We start from the raw sequence: 26,042 nt of genomic DNA on the forward strand, positions 1-26,042 counted from the left end.
AGGGGCCATCACAAGTTTCTAAGGTTTGCATTTCTAGACAAACACTTCCAGTTCGTGGCTCTTCCATTCGGTCTTGCCACAGCTCCCAGAATTTTTTCAAAGGTTCTGGGATCCCTGCTAGCTGTGCTCCAATTGCGGGGCATTGCAGTGGCACCTTATCTGGACGATATTCTAGTTCAGGTGCCTTCCTTTCAAGAAGCAAGATCTCACACAGAAATGTTGTTATCTTTCCTGAGGTCTCACGGATGGAAGGTGAATTTGGAAAAGAGTTCCTTAGTTCCAAATACAAGGGTAATTTTGTTTGGAACCATAATAGATTCCTTATCAATGAAGATTTTTCTGACAGTAGTCAGGAAATCAAAGATTATCGATTCTTGTCTAGCAGTTCAGTCCTCTCCTCGGCCATTAGTGGCTCAGTGCATGGAGGTAATCTGGCTGATGGTAGCGGCAATGGACATTATCCCATTCGCCCGTTTCCACCTCAGACCTCTGCAGTTAAGCATGCTCAGCCAGTGGAACGGAGATTATGCGGATCTGTCTCCACGATTACAGCTGGAGCAGGAGACAAGGGATTCTCTACGTTGGTGGTTGTCTCTAGATCATCTCTCCCAGGGAACCTGCTTTCAAAGACCCTCTTGGGTGATTGTGACAACAGATGCCAGCCTTCTGGGATGGGGAGCGGTCTGGGGCTCTGTAAAGGCTCAGGGAACATGGACTCAGTCGGAGTCTGTTCTACCCATAAACATTCTGGAACTGAGAGCAATCTTCAGTGCTCTAATGGCCTGGCCTCAGTTAGCTTCGGCCGGTTCATCAGGTTCCAGTCGGACAATATAACCTCTGGCTTACATCAACCATCAGGGAGGAACTCGGAGTTCCTTGGCCATGACTGAGGTAGCCAAGATCATTCAGTGGGCAGAGACCCACAATTGCTGTCTGTCGGCGATCCACATTCTAGGAGTGGACAACTGGGAGGCGGACTTCCTGAGCAGGTAGACCTTTCATCCAGGGGAGTGGGAGCTCCATCCAGAAGTGTTTTCCAGCCTGATTCTCAAATGGGGTCAGCCGTAATTGGATCTCATGGCATCTCTGCATAATGCCAAGCTCCTGAGGTACAGGTCGAGGTCAAAGGACCCTCAGGCTGTACTGATAGATGCTCTGGCGCTACCTTGGAATTTTCAGTCTCGCATACCTATTTCCCCTGTTGCTCTTTTACTTCGGGTCATTGCTCAAATCAAGCAGGAAAGGGCATCAGTGATCCTGATTGCACCGGCGTGGCCTCGCAGGATTTGGAATGCAGACCTGGTGGACATGTCATCTCTTCCACCTTGGAGACTTCCATTGAGGACGGACCTTCTACTTCAAGGGCCCTTCCTTCATCCAAATCTAGTTTCTCTGAAACTGACTGCTTGGAGATTGAACGCTTAATTTTATCCAATTGTGGATTTTCGGACTCGGTCATTGAGACCATGATTAAGACTTGTAACCTGTGACTAGAAAGATTTACAAGATATGGTGTAAATATCTATATTGGTGTGAATCCAAGGGCTACTCTTGGAGTAGAGTTCGGATTCCTAGAATTATGTCCTTTCTCCAAGAAGGTTTGGAGAAGGTTTTATCGGAAAGTTCTCTAAAGGGTCAAATATCTGCCTTGTCTATTTTGTTACATAAGAGTCTGGCGGACGTCCCAGACGTGCAATCGTTTTGTCAGGCCTTGGTCAGGATCAGGCCTGTGTTCAAACCAGTTACTCCACCCTGGAGTCTTAACTTAGTTTTTAAGGTTCTTCAAGGGGCTCCGTTTGAGCCTATGCATTCCTTAGATATTAAGTTGTTATCTTGGAAAGTTTTATTTCTTGTTGCTATTTCATCTGCTCGTAGAGTGTCAGAGCTTTTGGCATTACAGTATGAGTCCCCTTACCTTATTTTTCATTCAGATAAAGTGGTTTTACGTACTAAATTAGGGTTTCTCCCTAAAGTAGTTTCAGACCGGAACATTAATCAGGAGATTGTTGTTCCTTCCTTGTGTCCTAATCCTCCTTCTCAGAAGGAACAGCTTCTGCACAATCTGGACGTGGTACGTGCACTAAAATTCTATTTACAGGCGACTAAGGATTTTCGTCAGTCTTCTGCTCTGTTTGTGGTATTCTCTGGAAAACGTAAGGGACAGAAAGCTACGGCTACTTCTCTTTCTTTGTGGCTGAAGAGTATCATTCGCTTTGCTGGACAGCAGCCTCCTGAGAGAGTTACGGCTCATTCTACGAGGGCTGTTTCCTCTTCCTGGGCATTTAAAAATTAAGCTTCTGTGGAACAGATTTGCAAGGCTGCAACTTAGTCCTCTCTTCACACTTTTTCAAAATTCTATAAATTTGACACTTTTGCCTCGGCTGAGGCCGCTTTTGGGAGTAAGGTTCTTCAGGCAGTGGTGCCTTCCGTTTAGGTTCCCTGTCTTGTCCCTCCCTTATCATCTGTGTACGCTAGCTTGGGTATTGATTCCCAATAGTAATTAGATGATTCATGGACTCATCGTGTCATTAGAAAGAAAACAAAATTTATGCTTACCTGACAAATTTCTTTCTTTCTTGACACGATGAGTCCACGGCCCGCCCTTTTCTTTAGACAGGTTGTTGGTATGTTATAAACTTCAGACACCTCTGCACCTTGTTGCTTCATTTCTCTCCTTTACTTCGGTTGAATGCTGTGGTGCTCTTTGCTGCCTCCTGTTGGGCAGGAGTGATATTCCCAATAGTAATTAGATGATCCGTGTACTCATCGTGTCAAGAAAGAAAGAAATTTATCAGGTAAGCATAAATTTTGTTTTTAGCTTTCCTAGCTATCACTTACCAGGTGAGAGCTCCCCTTCCCAGGGAGCATGGACAGAAACGCATCACGCCCCCTGGTTCTGTCCATCTTAGGGTGTACAGAGCTAGGTTCCCTTTTACAAGGTAACTGGTAACTTTATTTTTCCAGTTATGTCAGAAAATTACAGATTTAGTTATACACCTTTAGAAATGCATGTATAATTATAAAATTATTGGGATGTAAACTATCTCGAGTTTAACAGGTTAATCATTAATATTTTATAATCTTTTCAGCTGTACTTTTTCGGAAGGAGAAAAATGATACCTTAATAATAACAATTGAAATCGTTTTATTTAACTAAAGAAAAATAAATATTACCTTAACATTTAAATAATACAATAGCATTGTAGGTTTCAATTTAATTTTTACTGCTTGTTATCCTTTGTTGAAAAGCACCCCTAGGCAGGCTCAGGAGCAGCAATGCACTACTTGTAGCAAGCTGATGATTGGCGGCTGCACATATATGCCATTTGTCATTGGCTTAACCAATATGTTTAGCTAGCTCCCAGCAGTGCATTTCTGTGTCTCCTCACAGAAAATAGACCATACCAAGAGAATGAAGCAAAATTGATCATCTTAAAATTGTGTGCTCTGTCTAAATCATTTAAGGTCTATTGTTTATTTTACAACTTTGTTGCTGTGAAGAAGGCATGTTATTTCTATAGACACAATTCTTATTTCTGGATGAATAACCATTGGATTATTATTATTAAATAGAAAACCATGTTTAGATAGATTTTTCCTTTTAAAAAACGAATTATTTAAAAATAAATCCTATTTAAATTTAAAAAAATCTGGTTTAAACTTAGAAAAAAAATCTGATTTAAAGAGACATGATACCCAAATGTTGAAGCACTTGAAAGTGATGCAGCATAGCTGTAAAAAGATGACTAGAAAATATCACCTGAACATCTGTGTAAAAAAAGGAAGATATTTTACTTCAAAATGTCCTAAGTATTCACACCCCACTGTAAAGAGACTTTAAGCAGCAAATCACAATGCTAGTCCCAGGACTTGCAAGGGAATGTGCATCTGGCATATGCAGGCAAGTCATGTTATTTTCCTATTCAGTTTAAAGTGATTGTCAATCCTTGCATTTTTGAAATGCTAGGATTGACCATTTGAACAAATAAAGGGGACTTTCGTTCATGAAGTATAAAATACTTCATGCCGAAAGCTCCTTTATTTGTTTATAAGTGTTTGCCGCACTGAGCTGCTCAAGCAGCCCACGGCAGAACGCTGTTTTGCTGAGAGGTGACGTTTTCACCTCTTAGCCATTGGCCGTGCTGGAAATCCGGCTTGGCGCCTGAGGGAACACACGGCTATCTGTTAAGAGGTGGAAATGTCACCTCTTAGCAAAATAGCGTTCTGCTCTGGGCTGCTTGAGCAGCTCAGTGCAGCGAACACTTAAAACAAATAAAAATGCTTTCAGTACTGTTTTACTCTCAGGCAGAAATTGGAAGAAGAATCTGCCTGGAGGTTGATGATCTTAGCTGTTTGTAACTAAGGTCCACTGCTGTTCTCACACATAACTGAAGAGTATGGAAAGAAAACTTCAGTTGGGGGGACGGTTTGCAGATCACCTGCTTTGAGGTATGTTCAGTATATTTTTTCTAGAGAGATAAGGTCTAGAAAATGCTGACAGTGCCTGGTATATTTGAGGTAAGCCTGATACAGTGATTTAACAACGACTGGGATCATGCTTACAAGATAAGGGTAATATTCATGTTAATTCTCATATTACTTAGTGTAAAAATGTTTGCATAACTTACAGAAAAAACGTTTTTTCTCTGAGGGTGATAAATCTTTATTTTATTTTCCACATGGCTTGTTAGATTACTCCTAGGAGTACTTTTTTAAGGCCCTCTGACATTGAGTGCATGGTGGGAGGGGCTTATTTTTGCGGACTTTATGCGCAGTTGATATTCAGACTGAGACATCCAGCTTCCCTAAAGGAGTCCTCTGGCATCTAGGACCACTATAGAGGGTTTTTTTTCCTGCAAAAATCGTGTTTAAGGGCAGGTAGGAGCCACAGCAGAGCTGTGGCAGTGTGTTTGACTGTTTTTTAACGGTTTTACCGTTTTTCTAATCCGGTTTGGGGCCTAAGGGGTTAATCATCTATTTGCAAGTGGGTGCAATGCTGCTTTGGTCTCTTATACACACTGTAAAAATTTCGTAGAGTTTACTACTTTTTAACACTGTTTTGCCGTTTATGTGGTAGTTTTTTTCTCTTAAAGGCACAGTACCGTTTTTGTTTAATTGCTTTTTCACATTTATTAAAGTGTTTTCCAAGCTTGCTGGTCTCATTACTAGTCTGTTAAACATGTCTGACATAGAGGAAACTCCTTGTTCATTATGTTTAGAAGCCATTGTGGAACCCCCTCTTAGAATGTGTACCAAATGCACTGACCTTTCTATAAGTTATAAAGACCATATTATGGCTTTTAAAGATTTATCAGCAGAGGTTTCTCAGACTGACAAAAGGGAGATTAAACCACCTAGCTCTCCCAATGTGTCAGAACCTATATCTCCCGCGCAAGTGACGCCAAGTACATCTGGCACGTCCAATTCATTTACCTTACAAGACATGGCGGCAGTTATGAATCGTACCCTCACAGAGGTATTGTCCAAACTGCCAGGGTTACAAGGAAAGTGAGACAGCTCTGGGGCTAGAACAAATACAGAGCTTTCTGACGCTTTAGTAGCTATGTCTGATATACCCTCACAATGTACAGAAGCCGAAGCAGGAGAGCTTCTATCTGTGGGTGACATTTCTGATTCAGGGAAGGCGTTACTTCAGTCTGACGACTCTGAAATGACAGCATTTAAATTTAAGCTTGAACACCTCCGCTTGTTGCTCAGGGAGGTTTTAGCGACTCTGGATGACTGTGACACCATTGTAGTCCCAGAGAAATTGTGTAAAATGGACAAATACTTTGCAGTGCCTGTTTACACTGATGTTTTTCCAATCCCTAAGAGGTTTTCAGAAATTATTACGAAGGAATGGGATAGATCAGGTGTACCGTTCTCTCCCCCTCCTGCTTTTAAAAAGATGTTTCCCATAGATGCCGCTACACGGGACTCATGGCAGACGGTCCCTAAGGTGGAGGGAGCAGTCTCTACCCTAGCTAAGCGTACAACTATCCCCGTCGAGGACAGATGTGCTTTCCTAGATCCAATGGATAAAAAAATAGAGGGTTTCCTTAAGAAAATCTTTATATCTTTATATCTCCCGCGCAAGTGACGCCAAGTACATCTGGCACGTCCAATTCATTTACCTTACAAGACATGGCGGCAGTTATGAATCGTACCCTCACAGAGGTATTGTCCAAACTGCCAGGGTTACAAGGAAAGTGAGACAGCTCTGGGGCTAGAACAAATACAGAGCTTTCTGACGCTTTAGTAGCTATGTCTGATATACCCTCACAATGTACAGAAGCCGAAGCAGGAGAGCTTCTATCTGTAGGTGACATTTCTGATTCAGGGAAGGCGTTACTTCAGTCTGACGACTCTGAAATGACAGCATTTAAATTTAAGCTTGAACACCTCCGCTTGTTGCTCAGGGAGGTTTTAGCGACTCTGGATGACTGTGACACCATTGTAGTCCCAGAGAAATTGTGTAAAATGGACAAATACTTTGCAGTGCCTGTTTACACTGATGTTTTTCCAATCCCTAAGAGGTTTTCAGAAATTATTACGAAGGAATGGGATAGATCAGGTGTACCGTTCTCTCCCCCTCCTGCTTTTAAAAAGATGTTTCCCATAGATGCCGCTACACGGGACTCATGGCAGACGGTCCCTAAGGTGGAGGGAGCAGTCTCTACCCTAGCTAAGCGTACAACTATCCCCGTCGAGGACAGATGTGCTTTCCTAGATCCAATGGATAAAAAAATAGAGGGTTTCCTTAAGAAAATCTTTATACAACAAGGTTTTATTCTCCAGCCTCTTGCATGCATTGCCCCAGTCACTGCTGCAGCGGCTTTCTGGTTCGAGTCTCTTGAGGAGGCTCTACAGGTGGAGACCCCGTTGGATGATATCCTAGACAGGGTTAAAGCTCTTAAGTTAGCCAATTCATTTATTTCTGACGCCGTTTTTCATTTAACAAAGCTAACGGCTAAGAATTCAGGTTTTGCCATTCAGGCGCGTAGGGCGCTATGGCTTAAGTCCTGGTCAGCTGACGTTACTTTAAAGTCTAAGCTTCTCAACATCCCCTTCAAAGGGCAGACCCTATTCGGGCCTGGACTGAAGGAGATCATTTCTGATATTACTGGAGGAAAAGGCCACGCCCTTCCCCAGGATAGGTCCAACAAATTAAGGACCAAACAGACTAATTTTCGTTCCTTTCGAAACTTCAAGAGTGGCGCAGCTTCAACTTCCTCTACTGCAAAACAAGAGGGAACTTTTGCCCAGTCCAAGCCAGTCTGGAGAACTAACCAGGCTTGGAACAAGGGAAAGCAGGCCAAAAAAACCTGCTGCTGCCTCTGATACAGCATGAAGGAGTAGCCCCCGTTCCGGGACCGGATCTAGTTGGGGGCAGACTTTCTCTCTTCGCCCAGGCTTGGGCAAGAGACGTCCAGGATCCCTGGGCTCTGGAGATTGTTTCCCAGGGATATCTTCTGTATTTCAAAGCCTCATCTCCAAAGGGGAGATTTCATCTCTCACAATTATCTGCAAACCAGATAAAGAGAGAGGCATTCCTACATTGCGTTCAAGACCTTCTGGTTATGGGAGTGATCCACCCAGTTCCAAGGGAGGAACAGGGCAGGGATTCTATTCAAATCTGTTTATAGTTCCCAAAAAAGGAGGGAACTTTCAGACCAATCTTGGATCTCAAGATCCTAAACAAATTTCTCAGAGTCCCATCCTTTAAGATGGAGACTATTCGAACCATCCTACCTATGATCCAGGAGGGCCAATATATGACTACTGTGGACTTAAACGATGCTTATCTCCACATTCCTGTACACAGAGATCATCATCGGTTTCTCAGGTTTGCCTTCCTAGACATGCACTACCAGTTTGTGGTTCTTCCCTTCGGGTTAGCCACGGCACCAAGAATCTTTACAAAGGTTCTAGGGTCCCTTCTGGCGGTTCTAAGGCCACGAGGCATAGCGGTGGCTCCTTACCCAGACGTCATTCTGATACAGGTGTCGACTTTTCAAATCGCCAAGTCCTATACGGACATTGTTCTGGCATTCCTGAGGTCTCACGGGTGGAAGGTGAACGAAGAAAAGAGTTCTCTCTCCCCTCTCACAAGAGTTTCCTTCCTAGGAACTCTGATAGATTCAGTAGAAATGAAGATTTTTCTGACAGAGGTCAGGTTGTCAAAGCTTCTAACTTCCTGCCGTGCTCTTTATTCCACTTCTCAGCCGTCAGTGGCTCAGTGTATGGAAGTAATCGGCTTAATGGTAGCGGCAATGGACATAGTTCCGTTTGCCCGCCTACATCTCAGACCACTGCAACTTTGCATGCTCAATCAGTGGAATGGGGATTACACAGATTTGTCCCCTCTGCTAAATATGGATCAGGAGACCAGGAATTCTCTTCTCTGGTGGCTATCTCAGGTCCATCTGTCCAGGGGAATGAGTTTCCGCAGGCCAGAATGGACTATAGTGACGACAGATGCCAGCCTTCTGGGCTGGGGCGCAGTCTGGAACTCCCTGAAGGCTCAGGGTTCGTGGACTCAGGAGGAAACCCTCCTTCCGATAAAAATTCTGGAACTAAGAGCGTTATTCAATGCTCTTCAGGCTTGGCCTCAGCTAGCTGCGGTCAGGTTCATCAGAATTCAGTCGGACAACATCACGACTGTAGCCTACATCAACCATCAGGGGGGAACAAGGAGCCCCCTGGCAATGTTGGAGGTTTCAAAGATAATTCTATGGGCAGAGGTTCACTCTTGCCATCTCTCAGCTATCCATATCCCAGGAGTAGAGAACTGGGAGGCGGATTTCCTAAGTCGGCAGACTTTTCATCCGGGGGAGTGGGAGCTCCATCCGGAGGTATTTGCCCAGTTCATTCAACTATGGGGCAAACCAGAACTGGATCTCATGGCGTCTCGTCAGAACGCCAAGCTTCCTCGTTACGGGTCCAGGTCCAGGGATCCCAAGGCAGCGCTGATAGATGCTCTAGCAGCGCCCTGGTCCTTCAGCCTGGCTTATGTGTTTCCACCGTTTCCTCTGCTCCCTCGTCTGATTGCCAAGATCAAGTAGGAGAGAGCTTCGGTGATTTTGATAGCTCCTGCGTGGCCACGCAGGACTTGGTATGCAGATCTGGTGGACATGTCATCCTTTCCACCATGGACTCTGCCGCTGAGGCAGGACCTTCTACTTCAAGGTCCTTTCAAACATCCAAATCTAATTTCTCTGCGTCTGACTGCTTGGGGATTGAACGCTTGATTCTGTCAAAGCGTGGTTTTTCTGAATCGGTCATTGATACCTTAATTCAGGCTCGAAAGCCTGTCACCAGGAAAATCTATCCTAAGATATGGTGTAAATATCTTCATTGGTGTGAATCCAAGGGTTACTCATGGAGTAAAGTCAGGATTCCTAGAATCTTATCCTTTCTCCAAGAAGGATTGGAGAAGGGATTGTCAGCTAGTTCCTTAAAAGGACAGATTTCTGCTCTGTCTATTCTTTTGCACAAACGTCTGGCTGAGGTTCCAGACGTTCAGGCGTTTTGCCAGGCTTTAGTTATAATCAAGCCTGTGTTTAAAGCTGTTGCTCCGCCATGGAGTTTAAATTTAGTTCTTAAAGTTCTGTTTTTAGTAGCTATCTCCTCGGCTCAAAGAGTTTCAGAGTTATCTGCTTTACAGTGTGGTTCACCTTATCTGATTTTCCATGCAGATAAGGTAGTTTTGCGTACTAAACCTGGGTTTCTTCCTAAAGTAGTATCTAATAAGAATATCAATCAGGAGATTGTTGTTCCTTCATTATGTCCTAATCCTTCCTCAAAGAAGGAACGTCTTTTACACAATCTTGATGTGGTTTGTGCTTTAAAGTTTTATTTAAAAGCTACGAAGGATTTTCGTCAAACATCTGCTTTGTTTGTTGTCTACTCTGGACAGAGGAGAGGCCAAAAGGCTTCGGCAACTTCTCTTTCTTTTTGGCTGAGAAGCATAATCCACTTAGCTTATGAGACTGCTGGCCAGCAGCCTCCTGAAAGAATTACAGCTCATTCCACTAGAGCGGTGGCTTCCACATGGGCTTTTAAAAATGAGGCCTCTGTTGAACAGATTTGTAAGGCGGCGACTTGGTCTTCGCTTGATACTTTTTCTAAATTCTACAAATTCGATACTTTTGCTTCTTTGGAGGCTTTTTTTGGGAGAAAGGTCTTACAGGCAGTGGTGCCTTCCGTTTAAGTTCCTGCCTTGTCCCTCCCTTCATCCGTGTCCTAAAGCTTTGGTGTTGGTATCCCACAAGTAATGGATGAACCTGTGGACTGGATACACCTTTACAAGAGAAAACAAAATTTATGCTTACCTGATAAATTTATTTCTCTTGTGGTGTATCCAGTCCACGGCCCGCCCTGTCATTTTAAGGCAGGTGTTTTTTATTTTTAAACTACAGTCACCACTGCACCCGATAGTTTCTCCTTTTTTCTTGCTTGTCTTCGGTCGAATGACTGGGGGTGGCAGTTAGGGGAGGAGCTATATAGACAGCTCTGCTGTGGGTGTCATCTTGCAACTTCCTGTTGGGAAGGAGAATATCCCACAAGTAATGGATGAACCCATGGACTGGATACACCACAAGAGAAATAAATTTATCAGGTAATCATAAATTTTGTTTTTTCTTGTTATAGCAAAATATCAATATTAATTTAGATAAAATAGGACTTTTCCTTTACTTGCACAAATAATGTAATTTTACTAATAGCTTTAGCAGATTAAATTATGTGGGAACATACAATGTGTACATGTTAATATACCTATCAATGCTCCTTCCAATTTTTTTTCCTTGTGGACAATACATTTTTTCTGTGTGCAGGCTCGATACCACTTGTGTGCACCACTAATATGTGTGTGTGTGTGTGTATGTATGTTTTATATATATATATATATATATATATATATATATATATATATATCAGAGGAGGACCGGCAACTTTTGGCACTAAGCAGCAATTAACAAGAAAAACATGGTTGTTAGTGTCAGATGTCCCCAGAAACTCACCTCTTACGAGGTTCAGAGGCTGTTGCTGTCACCTTAGGCGACACATTCTCGTCTGCTGAGGGCACCTTTCCATGCGGTGTGGGTGCAGTCTATCTGTCTCTAATGCGCGGGGCCTACAGGATAACTGCACTGCCGCGCACGTTACAGGGAACAATGATACCTATTTATATATGTTAATATTGTATATTTTGTTGTGTGCTTGTATGTTCCTCTTAAAATATTCCTTTTATACCCAGCACTTATATTGGAGGAAATTGCTATAGATTGTCACAACAAGGAGACAGAGCAAAAATTGCTTCAAGAGGCTCACGACCTGCACCTTTCATCTTTGCAACTTGCAAAAAAAGCATTTGGTGAATTTAACGTACAAACTGCAAAACACTATGGAAACCTTGGCAGGTTGTACCAGTCCATGAGAAAATTCAAGGTGAGTGTTAATTGCTCTTAAGGATAATTATTTGGTGTCTTATTAAAATAAAATAATAGGTCTTTATTAGTTATTTATAGCAAAGAATGAGTAGGTAAATACTTTGCACAAACTTGTTGGAAAACTAAGGTTTAAAGAGGATCTTTTCATGTATTATTTGGTACCCAAGTTCTGCATAAATCTAGAATTATTATAGAAGTACAGAGAAAACAAGCAGTAAAATGTGTCTAAAGACTAGTCTGGGGTTGGAAGATAGCAACAATACTGGCAAGTTAACATCTGACCTTGTAATTTAAGAATTCATTTTACTTGCGTAAAAAAAGATTTTTGTTTATAGTTTAGTATATTTGATATACAAGGTTACAGTCAACTTTAAAACATTAATGATAAACCTGAATAACAGGTTGCAAAGGCCATTTTTTTCTGCTACTTACCATATTGAAAAATAATACAACTATAAGCATAAGCTTGTAAAACATTTTAGTTTACATTTTAAATAGGGGCTCTGTTATAATTTTTTTGTTTAGTCTCCTGAAAGATCAGCTTCTGCACTTAGTTTTTTTTCTTAACTAGGGAAAGTTTATCTTTCATCGTTGTGTTGTGACATTGTTTTGAGACATAGAAACAATGTGTCCTGCCTTCAAAGATCCAAGTTCTCTAACTTTTCAGTTTTTTCATTATTTTGAACTTTTTACACATACAAACTGTACGTCAATTCTGCTTGCAGCTTTGTCATATTTCTGAGGTTTCTCCGTTTATTAATTTTCTATCAGGTGAAGCAGGTCTTCAGAACCCCACTTTTTATTGAAGGTAATTTCTTCTTGGTGTTTTAAGTTTTCTTTACTCTGACCAAATACTAGTAACAAACAAGACATTCTACTGCATGTGTTTGTCAGAACCGTCAAATATATTTTTTGGAAGCTTCTAAGGAATTCTTATTTTCTTTTTGACATCAATTCTGGTGTCCGACAAAACAACCAGAAAGCTTCCATTCTCTTAACAAATATGCACAGTTTCTAAAACTTTAACACCTAAGTATGAAGTTGTTAGCTTGTATTGAATTCCAGGAAGGAAAAAGCAGGTGTTGACTCAGTGAGACCACAGCCCTTGGATGCTGGGTAGTGTTGCAGAATAATATTCAAAGGCATTGGACACCAGGAAAAGTAATGTTCCTGATTAAGTAAATAAATTTCAGTTGGCAGAAATGTATCACCTTGATATCTCAGCAGTTCACCTCCCAATGATAAATGATTGTTAAGAAGCACACAAGAAATCATTCAGTGATATTCTGTGTTAGAGAATGCCAGGGATACATCTAATGGCTTAAAGGGCCATAATACCCAAATGTTTAAACACTTGAAAGTGATGCAGTATAGCTGTAAAAACTGACTAGAAAATATCACCTGAACATCTCTATGTAAAAAAGAAAGATATTTTACCTCAAAAGTTTCTCAGTAGCCACATCGCATTGTAAAGGGCTTCTAAGCAACAAATCAGTATGTCTGTCCTGGGACAGCGGAAGGAGCGAGCTTACGTGCACACTCATGTTGTTTACCTATTTAGTGTAAGAAAGTTTACAATGAAATCTCATGAGAGTTAAGTGAAATCTCATCAGATCACAGTAAAAGAGTTGATGACATTAGCATTGTTGATACTGATTGGCTGCTGTTCATTTCTTCATTTTTTTTAAAAAAGCAGTTGAGTATAACTTTTTACACAGAACTTACTCTGCTGAGCTGAGGAGAATGTGAGGTAAAATATCTTCCTTTTTTACATAGAGATGCTCAGGTGATATTTTCCTGTCAGCTTTTTACAGTTATACTGCATCAGTTTTTCAAGGATTTAGCATATGAGTATTATGTCCCTTTAAATGACAATTATCAGGTCAGGAGATTTGTCAGCTGTTCTTTATTTTCATTAGTGTATGCAGTCAATTTCTTAACAGTGCTGTTGTCGATTTATGCTGGCTTTCCTCTCTTCCCTATAAACAAAACTGGTTCTATATTGGCCAAGACATCCATGATTGACAGTAGCAAATCATTGCACTGTGCCCTACATCCATATCAGCTAATACAAGGCCAGTCTTTTATCTGGGACCACGGGCCCTGCAGCTATATAGCACCATTTGAAGAATTTTGGTCTTTCTGATGCAATAGTTGATCAGCTCTTAAAGTGTTTGCATTCTCAGGCTTTTGAATTTGGGGTATCTTCTCTGCAGGGATGTAGTCCCATGGAAATTCTTGATATTCTGTAATACACATTCCTCAAATTTCTATGTCATAATGTCTTCATGAAGGTTCCTGGTTCCAGATCTCTGAAAGTTCTAGTCTCTACCTTGCCAACTTACACTGTAGTCAAATGACTAAAATTCCCTTGTTCATCAGTTCATTTAAGCAGTTTCACATATTCAAAAGTCTTTTGCATATCTGTGGAATTTATCTTTGTATGCCGAAATGTAACTTTAGACACAGTTTTTCTCCTTTATTTTATTCCTGCTGGCTAGTGCAGTCTTGACATTCTCCTCATTTTGTATTTACAGCCAAGAAAAGCATTTTCTGGCCAATAGCTCTTTCCTTCTTAATACAGGGAGAGTCCACAGCTGCATTCCTTGTGGGAAATACTGAACCTGGCCACCAGGAGGAGGCAAAAACACCCCAGCCAAAGGCTTAAATACCTCCCCCACTTGCCTCATCCCCCAGTCATTCTTTGCCTTTTGTCACAGGAGGTTGACAGAGGAGTGTCAGAAGATTTCGGAGTAGTTCCTTATGGAGGGTAGTACCCTTCGAGATGGGACTGGAGCTTTAAGTAGTCTTGTCAGCCTCTCAGTGAGAGCATTGATGAAAGTTAGAGTTTGGAGATGCAGGGAGAGTCTTTCTGCAAAACCATCCAGACTCATATTAACAATTTTTTTATTTTAAATAAAGTTTGTTTTTTCTGTAGTCTTCCGCATATCGTACTTTAGGTATGGATGATTCTGATTCATTAGAGGGTCTCCCTCTATTTCAAGGAATAATGCCTGTTTATATTGTGAGGGAGCTCTGGAATATCCGCTCTCTCAATTATTTTCCATATGCCTTTTGATAAGGGGATTATATCAGATAAGGTTGACATGTTTGATACCACTGAGCCGCCCACCTCTGAGGAGTCCTCATCCAGTGAGGTGCACACTCTACATGCATCTTTTTATACACAGGTAGCTTCCCATGGCACTGCTAATCCTCCATCTGGAGGGGGGCTTTTTTACCAGACGTTACTGCGCAGTTTCATACATCGGTGTCTGCGGCCATTAGTGCTTTCTCTCGCACTGCTAAGCGCAAGCAAAAGGTTAAATCTTGCACTCCTGCCCAGGGGGCATCATGTAATTTGTCGGATATATCTGATCGATTATCCGAGGATGAGGTTCTCTCTGAAACTTCAGAGTATGAACTTTCAGGGTTGGAGTCTGCTGCCTATAATCCTCCGCTTGTGGAGGATCCAGTTTTTAGATTTAGGACAGAACGTTTGCGCTTTCTACTAAAGGAGGTTTTGACTACATTAGAGATTTCAAAGGCTGAGGTGCCTGACGAACCTCTGGGTACTAAATTTGATGGCAATCATTATTAAGGACGAGTGGGACAGGATTAGATTCATCTTCCCCGTCGTTGGCCTTTTAAGGATCCCGGTTCCAGGCTCTCTATGAGGGTGGGTTTTCTTTTTCCCATTCCTACATGGTTGGCGCTATTTTTACGCTTGCCACACGTATTACTAGCCCGTGTGAGGATAGTTCGTCGTTCATAGAGCCACCGGATATTTCTTTTACTGGCGGCGCTTGTCGCCGCAGTTGCTGGAGCGGCTACCTTTTGGTGCGTCTCCTTCTCAAACTTGATCGATGTGCAGGGTTCCCTCAACATTTTTCAGGAAAGAATTACGGCCTTCTGGGTTACTAATTCTTTTATCTGTGCTGTTATTACACAGATTAATTAGCCTAAGGCTAAGACTTCAGGTTTTCTGTTCAGACTGACAGATATAACTTTTAAGTCTAGTCTCTTTCCCTATCTCCACGGTTTCATGGGCCAAGGGTGCCTTCATACCGTAAGATAAGGAGAACAAATCTAAGGGACAAAGTTCGTATTTTTGTTCCTTTAATTCTGGTCAGAGGCCTCCACTAAGCCAGAGCAAACCAAGAGTTCTTGAAAGCCGGCTTAGTCCTGGAATAGATCCAAGTAGAGCAAGAAGCCCACCGAGACTAAGTCCGCATGAAGGGGCAGCCCCCGGTCCTATTTTGGATCCTGTAGGGGGCAGACTGTCGCTCTTTCAGAGGCTTGGTTTCAGGGACTTGCAGGATCCTTGTGTTTTGGAGGTCATAGCTCAGGGTTACAAGATAGGTTCAAATCTCATCCACCCAGGGGCAGATTCATCCTCTCAATCTGTCTTCAAGTCTAGGAAAGAGGGAAGCCTTTCTGGTGTACGTAAGGGATCCTTTGGAGTCATTGTCCCAGTACCTATCGCAGAGAGAGGTTTGGGATACTATTCAAACATTTTCTTGGTCCCAAAGAAGGGGGGAAGTTTGTGTCCAGTTCTGGACTTAAAGTGCTTAAACAAATTTGTTAATGTCCCCTCATCAAGATGGGGACAATAAGGTCCATCCTTCCCTTAATTCAGGAAGGGCAGTTTATGACCACTATAGATCTGACATAGGCATTCCTTCACCTTCCAATCCATAGGGAACACTTCCAGTTCCTCAGGTTTGCATTCCTGGACCAGCACTTCCATTTCATTGCACTTCCGTTTGGTACAGCTACTGCTCCAAGAATTTTTACGAATTCTAGCAGTGGCCAGAACCCAGGGTGTAGCAGTAGCTCCCTACTTGGACGATATTCTGGTACAAGCACCATCATTTGGTCTGGCGGAAGACCATTCGGAATCTCTCTCTGGGCACGATAATAGACTCCATAGACATGAGAATATTTTTAACAGACCAAAGAATTGGCGAGCTAGCTTCAACATGTCTTGCCCTCCAGACTTCCTTAAGGCCATCGGTGGCTCAGTGTATGGAGGTGATTGTCTCATGATGTACAGCATGGACATCGTTCTCTTTGCCAGGTTCCACCTCAGGCGACTGTGCATGCTGAGACAGTGGAACGGTGATCATTTGGATCTGTCTAAACAGATTTCTCTGAACAACCGGTCAAGAGAATCGCTCTCTTGGTGGCTCTGTCCCGATCACCTGTCCTGAGAGACATCCTTTTTAAGACTACGGACGCAAGTCTGTCAGGATGGGGAGCTGTTTGGGGCGCCAAGAAGGCACAGTGTCTGTGGACGCAGGAGGAGAGCTCCTTCCCGTTCAACATTCTAGGCCTTCGGGAAATATTTAATGCTCTGAAGGCTTGTCCCCTACTGGGTTCGGCCCAATTTATCTGATTCCAATCAGACAATATAACCTTGGTGGCTTACATCAACCATCAGGGGGGACGAGTAGCTCCCTAGCAATGAGGGAAGTATCTCGGATTCTAGAGTGGGCGGAGACCCACAACTGTTCGCTGTCAGCGATCCACATTCTGGGTGTGGACATCTGTGAAGCGGATTTTCTCGGCAGACAATCCTTTCATCCAGGGGAATTGTCTCTCCATCCTGAAGTGTTTACGGAGATATGCAACAGGTGGGGAACGCCGGAGATAGATCTCATGGCGTCCCGTCTCAATACCAAGCTACCCAGATATGGGTCAAGGTCCAGGGATCCTTAGACGGAGCTAATAGATGCAGGGTCTGTGGACGCAGGAGGAGAGCTCCTTCCCGTTCAACATTCTAGGCCTTTGGGAAATATTTAATGCTTTGAAGGCTTGGCCCCTACTGGGTTTGCCCCAATTTATCTGATTCCAATCAGACAATATAACCTCAGTGGCTTACATCAACCATCAGGGGGGAACGAGAAGCTCCCTAGCAATGAGGGAAGTATCTCGGATTCTGGAGTGGGCGGTGACCCACAACTGTTCGCTGTCAGCGATCCACATTCTGGGTGTGGACATCTGTGAAGCAGATTTTCTCTGCAGACAATCATTTCATCCGGGGGAATGGTCTCTCCAACCTGAAGTGTTTACGGAGATATGCAACAGGTGGGGAACGCCGGAGATAGATCTCATGACGTCCCGTCTCAATACCAAGCTACCCAGATATGGGTCGAGGTCCAGGGATCCTGAGGCGGAGCTAATAGTTGCATTAGAGGTGCCTTGGAGGTTCAGTGTAATTTCTCTTTTCCTGCTATTTCCACTCCTTTCTCGAGTGGTGGCTCGAATCATACAGGAGCAGGCGTCAGTGATACTGATTGCTCCATTGTGGCCACGAAGGATATGGTTTGCGGATCTAGTGGGGCTGTCATCATCTCCTCCTTGGAGGTTACTTTGTCGCAGGGATCTGCTGGAACAAGGCCCCTTCATCAAGATCTAGATTCTCTGAGGCTGACTGCGCAGAGACTGAACGCTTAGTCTTATCCAAGAGAGGGTTTTATGAGAGTGTTATTGATACTCTCATTCAAGCTCGTAAGCCGGTTACTCGTCGCATCTATCATAAGGTGTGTAGGACCTACTTATTCTGGTGTGAAGAGCGTGGTTTGTTCTGGCACAAGGTAAAGGTGGCCAGGATTCTTTCAGTTTTACTGCACAAGAGGCTCGCTGAGCTTCCGGATGTACAGTCTTTTGTTAAAGGTTTGACTAGGATCAGGCTAGTGTTGCGATCTAATGCTCCTCCTTGGAGTTTAAATCTTGTTCTTCAAGTTTGCAACGGGCTCCGTTTGAGCCTATACATGAGGTTGACATTAAGTTGTTGTCTTGGAAGGTTCTTTTTCTACTAGCTATTGCTTCTGCGTGCAGAGTCTCTGAGATTGCTGCCTTGCAATGTGACCCTCCTTATATGGTGTTCCATGCTGATAAGGCTGTTTTACGAACTAAGTTAGGATTTCTTCCTAAGGTTGTGTCAAATCGCAACATCAATCAAGAAATTGTGGTTCTTTCCTTATGTCCTAATCCTTCTTCATAGAAGGAACATTTACTGCATAATTTGGATGTGGTTCGTGCCTTAAAGTTCTATCTTCAGGCTACGAAGGAATTTAGACAAACTTCTTCTCTGTTTATCTATTATGGGAAGTGTAGGGGTCAGAGGGCCTCTTCGACTTCCTTATCTTTTTAGTTGAGGAGTATCATCCGCTTAGTATATGAGTCAGTGGGTCTTAAGCCTCCTCAGAGGATTACGGCTCCTTCTACGAGAGCTGTGGCTTCCTCTTGGGCCTTCAAAAATGAGGCCTCTATGGATCAGATTTGTAGGGCAGCTACCTGGTCCTCCTTACATACTTTTTCCACATTTTCCAAGTTTAATGTTTTTTGCTTCTACTGAAGCACCCTTTGGGAGAAAGGTTTTGCAGGCTGTGGTGCCATCAGATTAGGGGCCGCCTCTCTTTTTTTTTTTTTTTTTACCCTCCCGTTAGCATTCAGTGTCCTCTAGAGCTTGGGTATAATTTCCCACAAGTAAGGAATGCACTTTAATTCATCAAAATTGACAATTCACTAGTTTTCTTCTAAAACTTACCTTTTAATCCTGAGAGCCGCTACAGCGATTCCCCCGGCTGTCGGAAGCCTCTTCTTACATCAGAAATGACAAATCCGGCTTTCCCCCTGGGGGTTCATGACCTTTTTTAACGCCGTGATTGGAGGAAGCCGGATTCGTAATTTTGGACCCGCGAAGAGGGCTTGTGACGGGCGGAGGAAGCGCTGCAGCGGCTGTCAGGATTAAAAGGTAAGTTTTTGAAGAAAACTAGTGAAATGTCAATTTTGATGAATTAAAGTGCCCTTGTTTTTAATAGGATTATTAAAAACAGGGCACTAATTCATCTAAATTGACCTTCACTTTTTTTTTTTTTATATATATTTTTATTGAGGTTAAGACCAGAAAAATACAGGATGCCACAAAATATAGGCTCACATACAATGAAATACAATATGCAGTAATGAACAAGTTGGTGTAAACCTATTGAGTTAGCATACAGTTTCAAAAACATCTATTAAATAATATCAGCTGACAATGAGAAATCGAAAACTTATGGGCCATAAAATGTTCCGAGCCTCAAGTTTTCTAGGTTAATATAAGTAGTAGTATTCCCCTATAAGAAACTGAACATTAGGAGCAGTAGGGTTCCCCATATCACGAATAATGGCCATTGGTGGACAATCCAGAATAGGAATCAAACTAACAAGCGGGGAGCTGGGGGGGATAAGGCAAAACGGGGCACTCTTATTAAACAACCTCATAGTCTAATCTGCCTAAGCATGTGAAACCTGCATGGTCAGTGGAACAATCTGTACTGTACTGCCATCTAGAGGTAAAAATCTGGCACTGCACTAGATCTCTGTCTGAGTCACTTGTGATCGTCCAATTTAACTACTAAAAAACAGACGTTATATCTACATTGCTCGCTACTATGGGAAGTTTAAACGTTACCTGGACATACCACTCTACTATGAGAGACATGTTAGTAGAACTATTGGCCTATTCTAGGCGACATAATGAACTTCATTTACATGAGCAAATACTAATACAGGTAGCCCTCAGTTTAAGCCGGGGTTAGGTTCCAGAAGGAATGGTTGTAAATCGAAACCGTTGTAAATTGAAACCCAGTTTATAATGTAAGTCAATGGGAAGTGAGGGAGATAGGTTCCAGGCCCCTCTCAAAATTGTCATAAGTAACATCTAATACATTATTTTTAAAGCTTTGAAATGAAGACTTTAAATGCTAAACAGCATTATAAACCTAATAAAATAATCACACAACACAGAATATATAATTAAACTAAGTTAAATGAACAAAAACATTTGCTAAACAGCATTATAAACTTAATAAAATAATCACACAACTCATACTTCACTTGCATTTTTCTGCAAAGAGTTCTTTCTATGCATTCCAATCTGGACTGATTTATAGACAGGAAGGTCTTGTTCCTTTGAAATCTGATCGATAGCTTGCTTGGCTTTGCTGCAACACAAGCGGACAGCTCCACCTACTGGCTATTTTAATAAATGCACTGCTTCTCAATGCTTTTCAATAGCAGTCACATGACTGGAAAAAAAGGTTGTTATTCTGAAACGGTGTAAATTGAACCGTTGTAAAACGAGGGCCACCTGTAATAGGTACTTAAATAAATGCCAGTGATAGGGCTTTAAACGGACACAGTAATTCCCATGACACCTATTAGCAGATGTGATGACTAGTGTTTACAAGCATATCATAAAGCTGCTCTAAACCAACCTTGTGTAGTACAGAATTATGTGCATAACATCAATGAGCTTATGTTAGGAGTCACTTACATATATACAATGACACTTCCCGAGGGGGAGCAAAAACTAACAAATTAATTTAGTGCAAGCTGGTGAAGAATAAAAATTAAATAAAGAATGGGGAAACTTGGGAAAGTAGGTACAACTTGTAGCAGACCCATGAGCCGTGGTAACCTAAACTCAGCTGTGAACCTAACGCTTCAGACCTCAAAATCCTCATAGTAAGTTCCTTCTGTAGACAGGAGTGCTATTTCAATAACCAAGCAGTTGTGACTTCGGGTATTGCTATGGGGAAAATAAAAGTAAAATCGGAAGAAGAAAAGTTCAGGCACAATGTAATTGTCCATTAGCATAGGTGGAAATAAAGGCTAACAGGGTAGTAGACATAGCCCCTATGTAAAGCATACAAAGATTAGTGTCCATGTTGGGGCATAGTCAGACACACTGTGATTGTCCGTTAACATAAGCGTAAATAAAAGCTAACTTGGTATTAAGCAGAGTATGTTGCGCAACAGACAAAGATTAGTGTCTATGACAAATCACAGTCATCCTATACTGGACCTTAGATAGAACTTGTGAGAGCCTGTACAAGCGCTTTGACCTGGCTCCTTCACCGTCTGGTGAGCCTCCAGTAATGTTTCTGCCTCATCCGATTCCCTTGGGGGTCTTACAGCCAAGAGTGTAGAGACGAGAGACCACGGGTATACAAGGAATAGTAAGTGTGGGCTCTCAAACAGCTGCTTGCCTCTCTTGTCACTGCTTGCTAGAGCGCTCCGCATATTATTATCCACCAGCGGAGTATCTAAGTGTATGGCTGAGTAGGCTGAGCGTGGCCCTTTAGTAAATAGTGCATGGATAATAAGCTCGGTAGCTCTGGTTTTTGCAGGACCTGGGGTTTCAGTCACTTTGCACCCTATTTTTGGCTCAGGTACCATATTCTCACCCTCAACGATGATATCCTCAGCAGAGTGATTGTGCACTGGGTGATTGGCTTCTACTCGATCGTTCAGGCTTATGTGCACTTTCGCCTCAGTTATGGTGCCTAGGCCCACGACGCCATATGCTATGTCTAAATACCCCACTCCAGAAGGCTGTAACTTGCCCGTCATTTCCACCTCAAACTTAGTGGGGAATTCAGATACTTCACTTGGTGAGGATCTTTGCGGCAGAAGGCCCGAAGGTAAACAAGCTGATTCCACCTCAGAGCCGCTTGTCTGTGTTGCGTCAGTGGGAATGGGATAAGTAACCTCATGGGTGACCGTTTGCTTAGATTGAAAGAGATCCTCATCCAGTTTAATAAGGTGATCATCTGTGTCACTGATAATAGACAGATTATCCGTGATCTCTGACCTTCACTTTTAATGTATTTCCAATGACTTGTTATACCAGCTGTTGGGTATAAAAGGTACGAGAAATGGATCCCTTGTGTTTGTTTTTGTATTTTAAATAGCTGCTTTTGTTCTTTGAAACCATAACCAATCAGAATGGTTGAGCTTGCAGGAAAATAATATATCCTTATTTTTTCACTTTCTGTGCACACACATGCTTCTTTAAGTATTGGGCTTTGGTTTATAGAAATAATATAAAGCCCCCTGATCACATGACTCTGTGACTATTTAAAATCTATTGAGTTGCATTTAGTACTGTGTTGTGCTAATTCTTAGATAACTTCCCGGGAGTGAACACATTGTTCTCTATATGGCCCACATGAACTATCAGTCTCCTGTTGTGAAAAGCAAATACAAAATCATGTGATTAAGAGGCTGTCAATAGAGCCTTTGAAACAGGCAGAAATGTAGAGGTTTAAATATTATAAAGTATATTAATCTAACAATGTTGGTTGTGCAAAGCTGGGGAAATGGGTAGTAAAGGCATTATCTTTTTTAAACAATAACGATTTTTGTGTAGACCCTCCCTTTAAGTATAGAATATTTTAAAAATAGGAAGGGATACCACAGAAAAAATCCTTTTCAAATGCTGAACTAAAGTAAAAGGATCTCATTGTAAACAATTAAATACACCCCAGCAGGTAAAATTGATAATTGGAAACAAATAAAAGTGGAGAAAAAAATCGGGTAAACCTTCCCTTTAATATCTGTCTCAACAGAACAAACCACTGGAGACAGACAACTTGTCCCCAAACATGCTGTGAATGATATAACATTACAGAGTGGTTTGTTTGATGCAGGAGAGACAGAATTTTATTCTGGAAGGGCAGTTATGACAGATATCTGTGAAGTTCAACATTTATAATGTATATGTATGTGAATATGCAAATGCCAAGTTCTGCATTCTTTTTTCATTTTCATTTACTTCTTTAGTAGTTGTTTTTTTATTGATTGCTTGTATAGGGAACAAAGATAAACTGATATATTTCCTTATTTTGTCTTAATTTCCTTTGAAGCACTCAACAAGCATCTCTTATATTTACTGTTTTTTGTACATAAACAAAATCTACTTTGTGTTTTTATATACCTACTTGAAATGCTTGGGTTTTAATCTTTTGGATTCTTTCCTTCACCCTAAAGTTCTTAAAAAAAAAAAAAACGGGCAAAGATATGGACATATTATAGTATTTAATTTCTGTTTACATAACCTGTGCAGTAGAAGCATTTGCCAGCGGGATTAACTCTTCTTCCAGGCAAATTGACAATAACATCATGACACCCACCCGTGAAGCTCTACCATCATGTCTTTCTAGAGGCTTTTGTGCAAGAGATTCAAAATGCAGATATATTAAAGCTTGAAAGCGGGTTTTATGAATGCTTAGAATGAAATTAGTTCAGCATTGTACTGCATTTAGGCCAAGAATAGAAGCCAGTAAACTAACAATATTCATACAAGAAATTAAATTGAGTAGGCAAATAATGTGAAACACCACAATGAAAGACTTTACCAGATTATAAAACTAAAAGATTTGTGTAACAAAACAGATATCTGAAGTAAAAAACGTCTTGACAGAGTTGCTAGTAACAGTATAATAAAGATATATATAGTATTTGTCCTTCTGAGGAAGAGGACTCGGGACAAAAAGAGGGCAGAAAGATCTTTTGTCCAAATAATACATTTTACTACCTTTTGTAAACTCTGAAATTGGATTCTGGACCATTCCACTAAGATGAAACTATCATTAATTTCCCTCTGACAGTGCCTATCAAGGTGTGCAGTGCTACTTGACCAAACAAGTGCCTCAGCTACAAGGCTCACTAGCTGTTTTTAACCACATTTAGTGTGTATTGATAGAGATAACTCAGCTGTCTTAGGTCAGGTTCACTCAGACTGCCCAGCCTGTGGCTCTCGTGTACTAATTTCTATGTTTTATTTTTGAGTTTTTATGGAATCCTAATTTCATTTTTTTCCTGTGCTAAAAGTTAATAAGTTAATCCAGAGAAGTCCCTTCTTTATAAGGGAATGCCACCAGGGTTTTCTGGAGAAATTTTGCAGTACTGCAGTTATTTTATTTTTTTCTGGTCTTGCTTTGTTCTTTCTCATCATATTGAGGATGAAGGGAAATGGAGACGTTTGTCAGTGGATAATTCCACCTGTGATGTAATACATATTTTCACAGAAACAGCTAATATATACTATAAGTAAAACCTCTAATTGTTGATTGTCATTTGTTGCTTGGCTAATCTAGGACATACTAAATTGCAGCTAAGCATAGGATGTTGACAAATCACATTTGTAACAAAGATATGTATATAATATGTATTCTTGAAACCTAATGTTAAACACTTTCTGACCCAGTGAAAGTTAAAAATGCTGTTCCCTTGCTTTTTTTAAACAGTATAGAAGCTTGGAAAAGCAGATATGTCTGCACTTCACCTGAACTTCTGTTTGTAGTTAATGTTCTTCTTGTTTAATATACTACTATTAAATCGTAGCAGTGAATGGTGTGGTGAGATGTACACAAATCTCAATCACGGTGCCACCACTTTCTTTATGATTACAGGATTCTGTATTTAGGAGCACATCTAATCTAGCATTTTGCAGGCTTTGCAAGTCACTTACATGTCTGATTTTGTTTTTAAACTAGTAAACTTGAATTTCATTTTTTGTGTGTTTTCATCTCTCTTCTAGGAAGCTGAAGAAATGCACATTAAGGCTATCCAGATTAAGGAACAACTCCTTGGGCAAGAAGATTATGAAGTAGCGTTATCAGTAGGACATTTGGCCTCCTTGTACAATTATGATATGAATCAGTATGACAATGCTGAAAAGCTCTATCTTCGATCTATAGCTATTGGTAGGTAATCCTCTCTCTCTTCTCTTTGTCTGTTTGTTACTCTCTACGTACCTTCCTTTTCTTTATTTTTGTCCTTATTTGTTCGCTATATTTGTTACCCTGTGTATGATGTAGTATGTTCTTTAGACCAAATTATCATTTATTTTCTTCTATGCTCATAATATCTATATCTCTGTCTTTACAGTTGTAAACCAGGGTCTACTTACTTGAATAAAAAAAAAATTGTTAGAAACAGCATAACAGGTACTGAATGTCTGAATGACTTCAGTATTGTTTTGGCATCAAAACAAGTGGATATGGGGCATAGTTTTATATATTTCTTTCATGTAATTGGCAAGAGTCCATGAGCTAGTGACGTATGGGATATACATTCCTACCAGGAGGGGCAAAGTTTCCCAAACCTCAAAATGCCTATAAATACACCCCCCACCACACCCACAATTCAGTTTTACAAACTTTGCCTCCTATGGAGGTGGTGAAGTAAGTTTGTGCTAGATTTCTACGTTGTTAGGCGCTTTGCAGCATGCTGAAGCCCGGTTTCCTCTCAGAGTGCAGTGAATGACAGAGGGATGTGAAGGGAGTATTGCCTATTGAATGCAATGGTCATCCTATCGGGGATCTATTTCATAGGTTCTCTGTTATCGGTCGTAGATATTCTTCTCCTACCTCCCTTTTCAGATCGACGATATACTCTTATATACCATTACCTCTACTGATTCTCGTTTCAGTACTGGTTTGGCAATCTGCTATATGTAGATGGTAAATATGTCTTATTTTATTTATGACACTCTCAGCTATGGTTTGGCACTTTATATGTAAAGTTCTAAATATATGTTTTATATTTATATTTGCCATGATTCAGGTTAATCAGCATATTTCCTTCTTACAGACTGTCGGTTTCATTTTGGGAAATGCATATGAATAAAAAAAATTCTTACCTGAAAATTTTTCAATTGACTTTTCTTCTAAATTGCGGGAGCAAAAAATGCTATAATTTAGGGGGTTCCACCATGGCTTTTAAACATAATGAACAAGGAATTTCCTC

The 26,042-nt window shown here is 41.3% G+C and overlaps 1 protein-coding gene across 1 annotated transcript in view; it reads left to right on the plus strand.

Moving 5' to 3' along the window:
• Positions 1–26,042, plus strand: part of APPBP2 (amyloid beta precursor protein binding protein 2) — a 373,616-nt gene that overhangs the window by 315,154 nt on the left and 32,420 nt on the right. Inside the window, exons 11-12 of the mRNA XM_053707351.1 lie at positions 11,261–11,451; positions 24,832–24,997. Coding sequence (XP_053563326.1) covers positions 11,261–11,451; positions 24,832–24,997 — 357 coding nt within the window. The remainder of the gene's footprint in view (positions 1–11,260; positions 11,452–24,831; positions 24,998–26,042) is intronic.

This window comes from Bombina bombina, chromosome 3, assembly GCF_027579735.1.
Source record: "Bombina bombina isolate aBomBom1 chromosome 3, aBomBom1.pri, whole genome shotgun sequence".
NCBI lineage: Eukaryota > Metazoa > Chordata > Amphibia > Anura > Bombinatoridae > Bombina > Bombina bombina.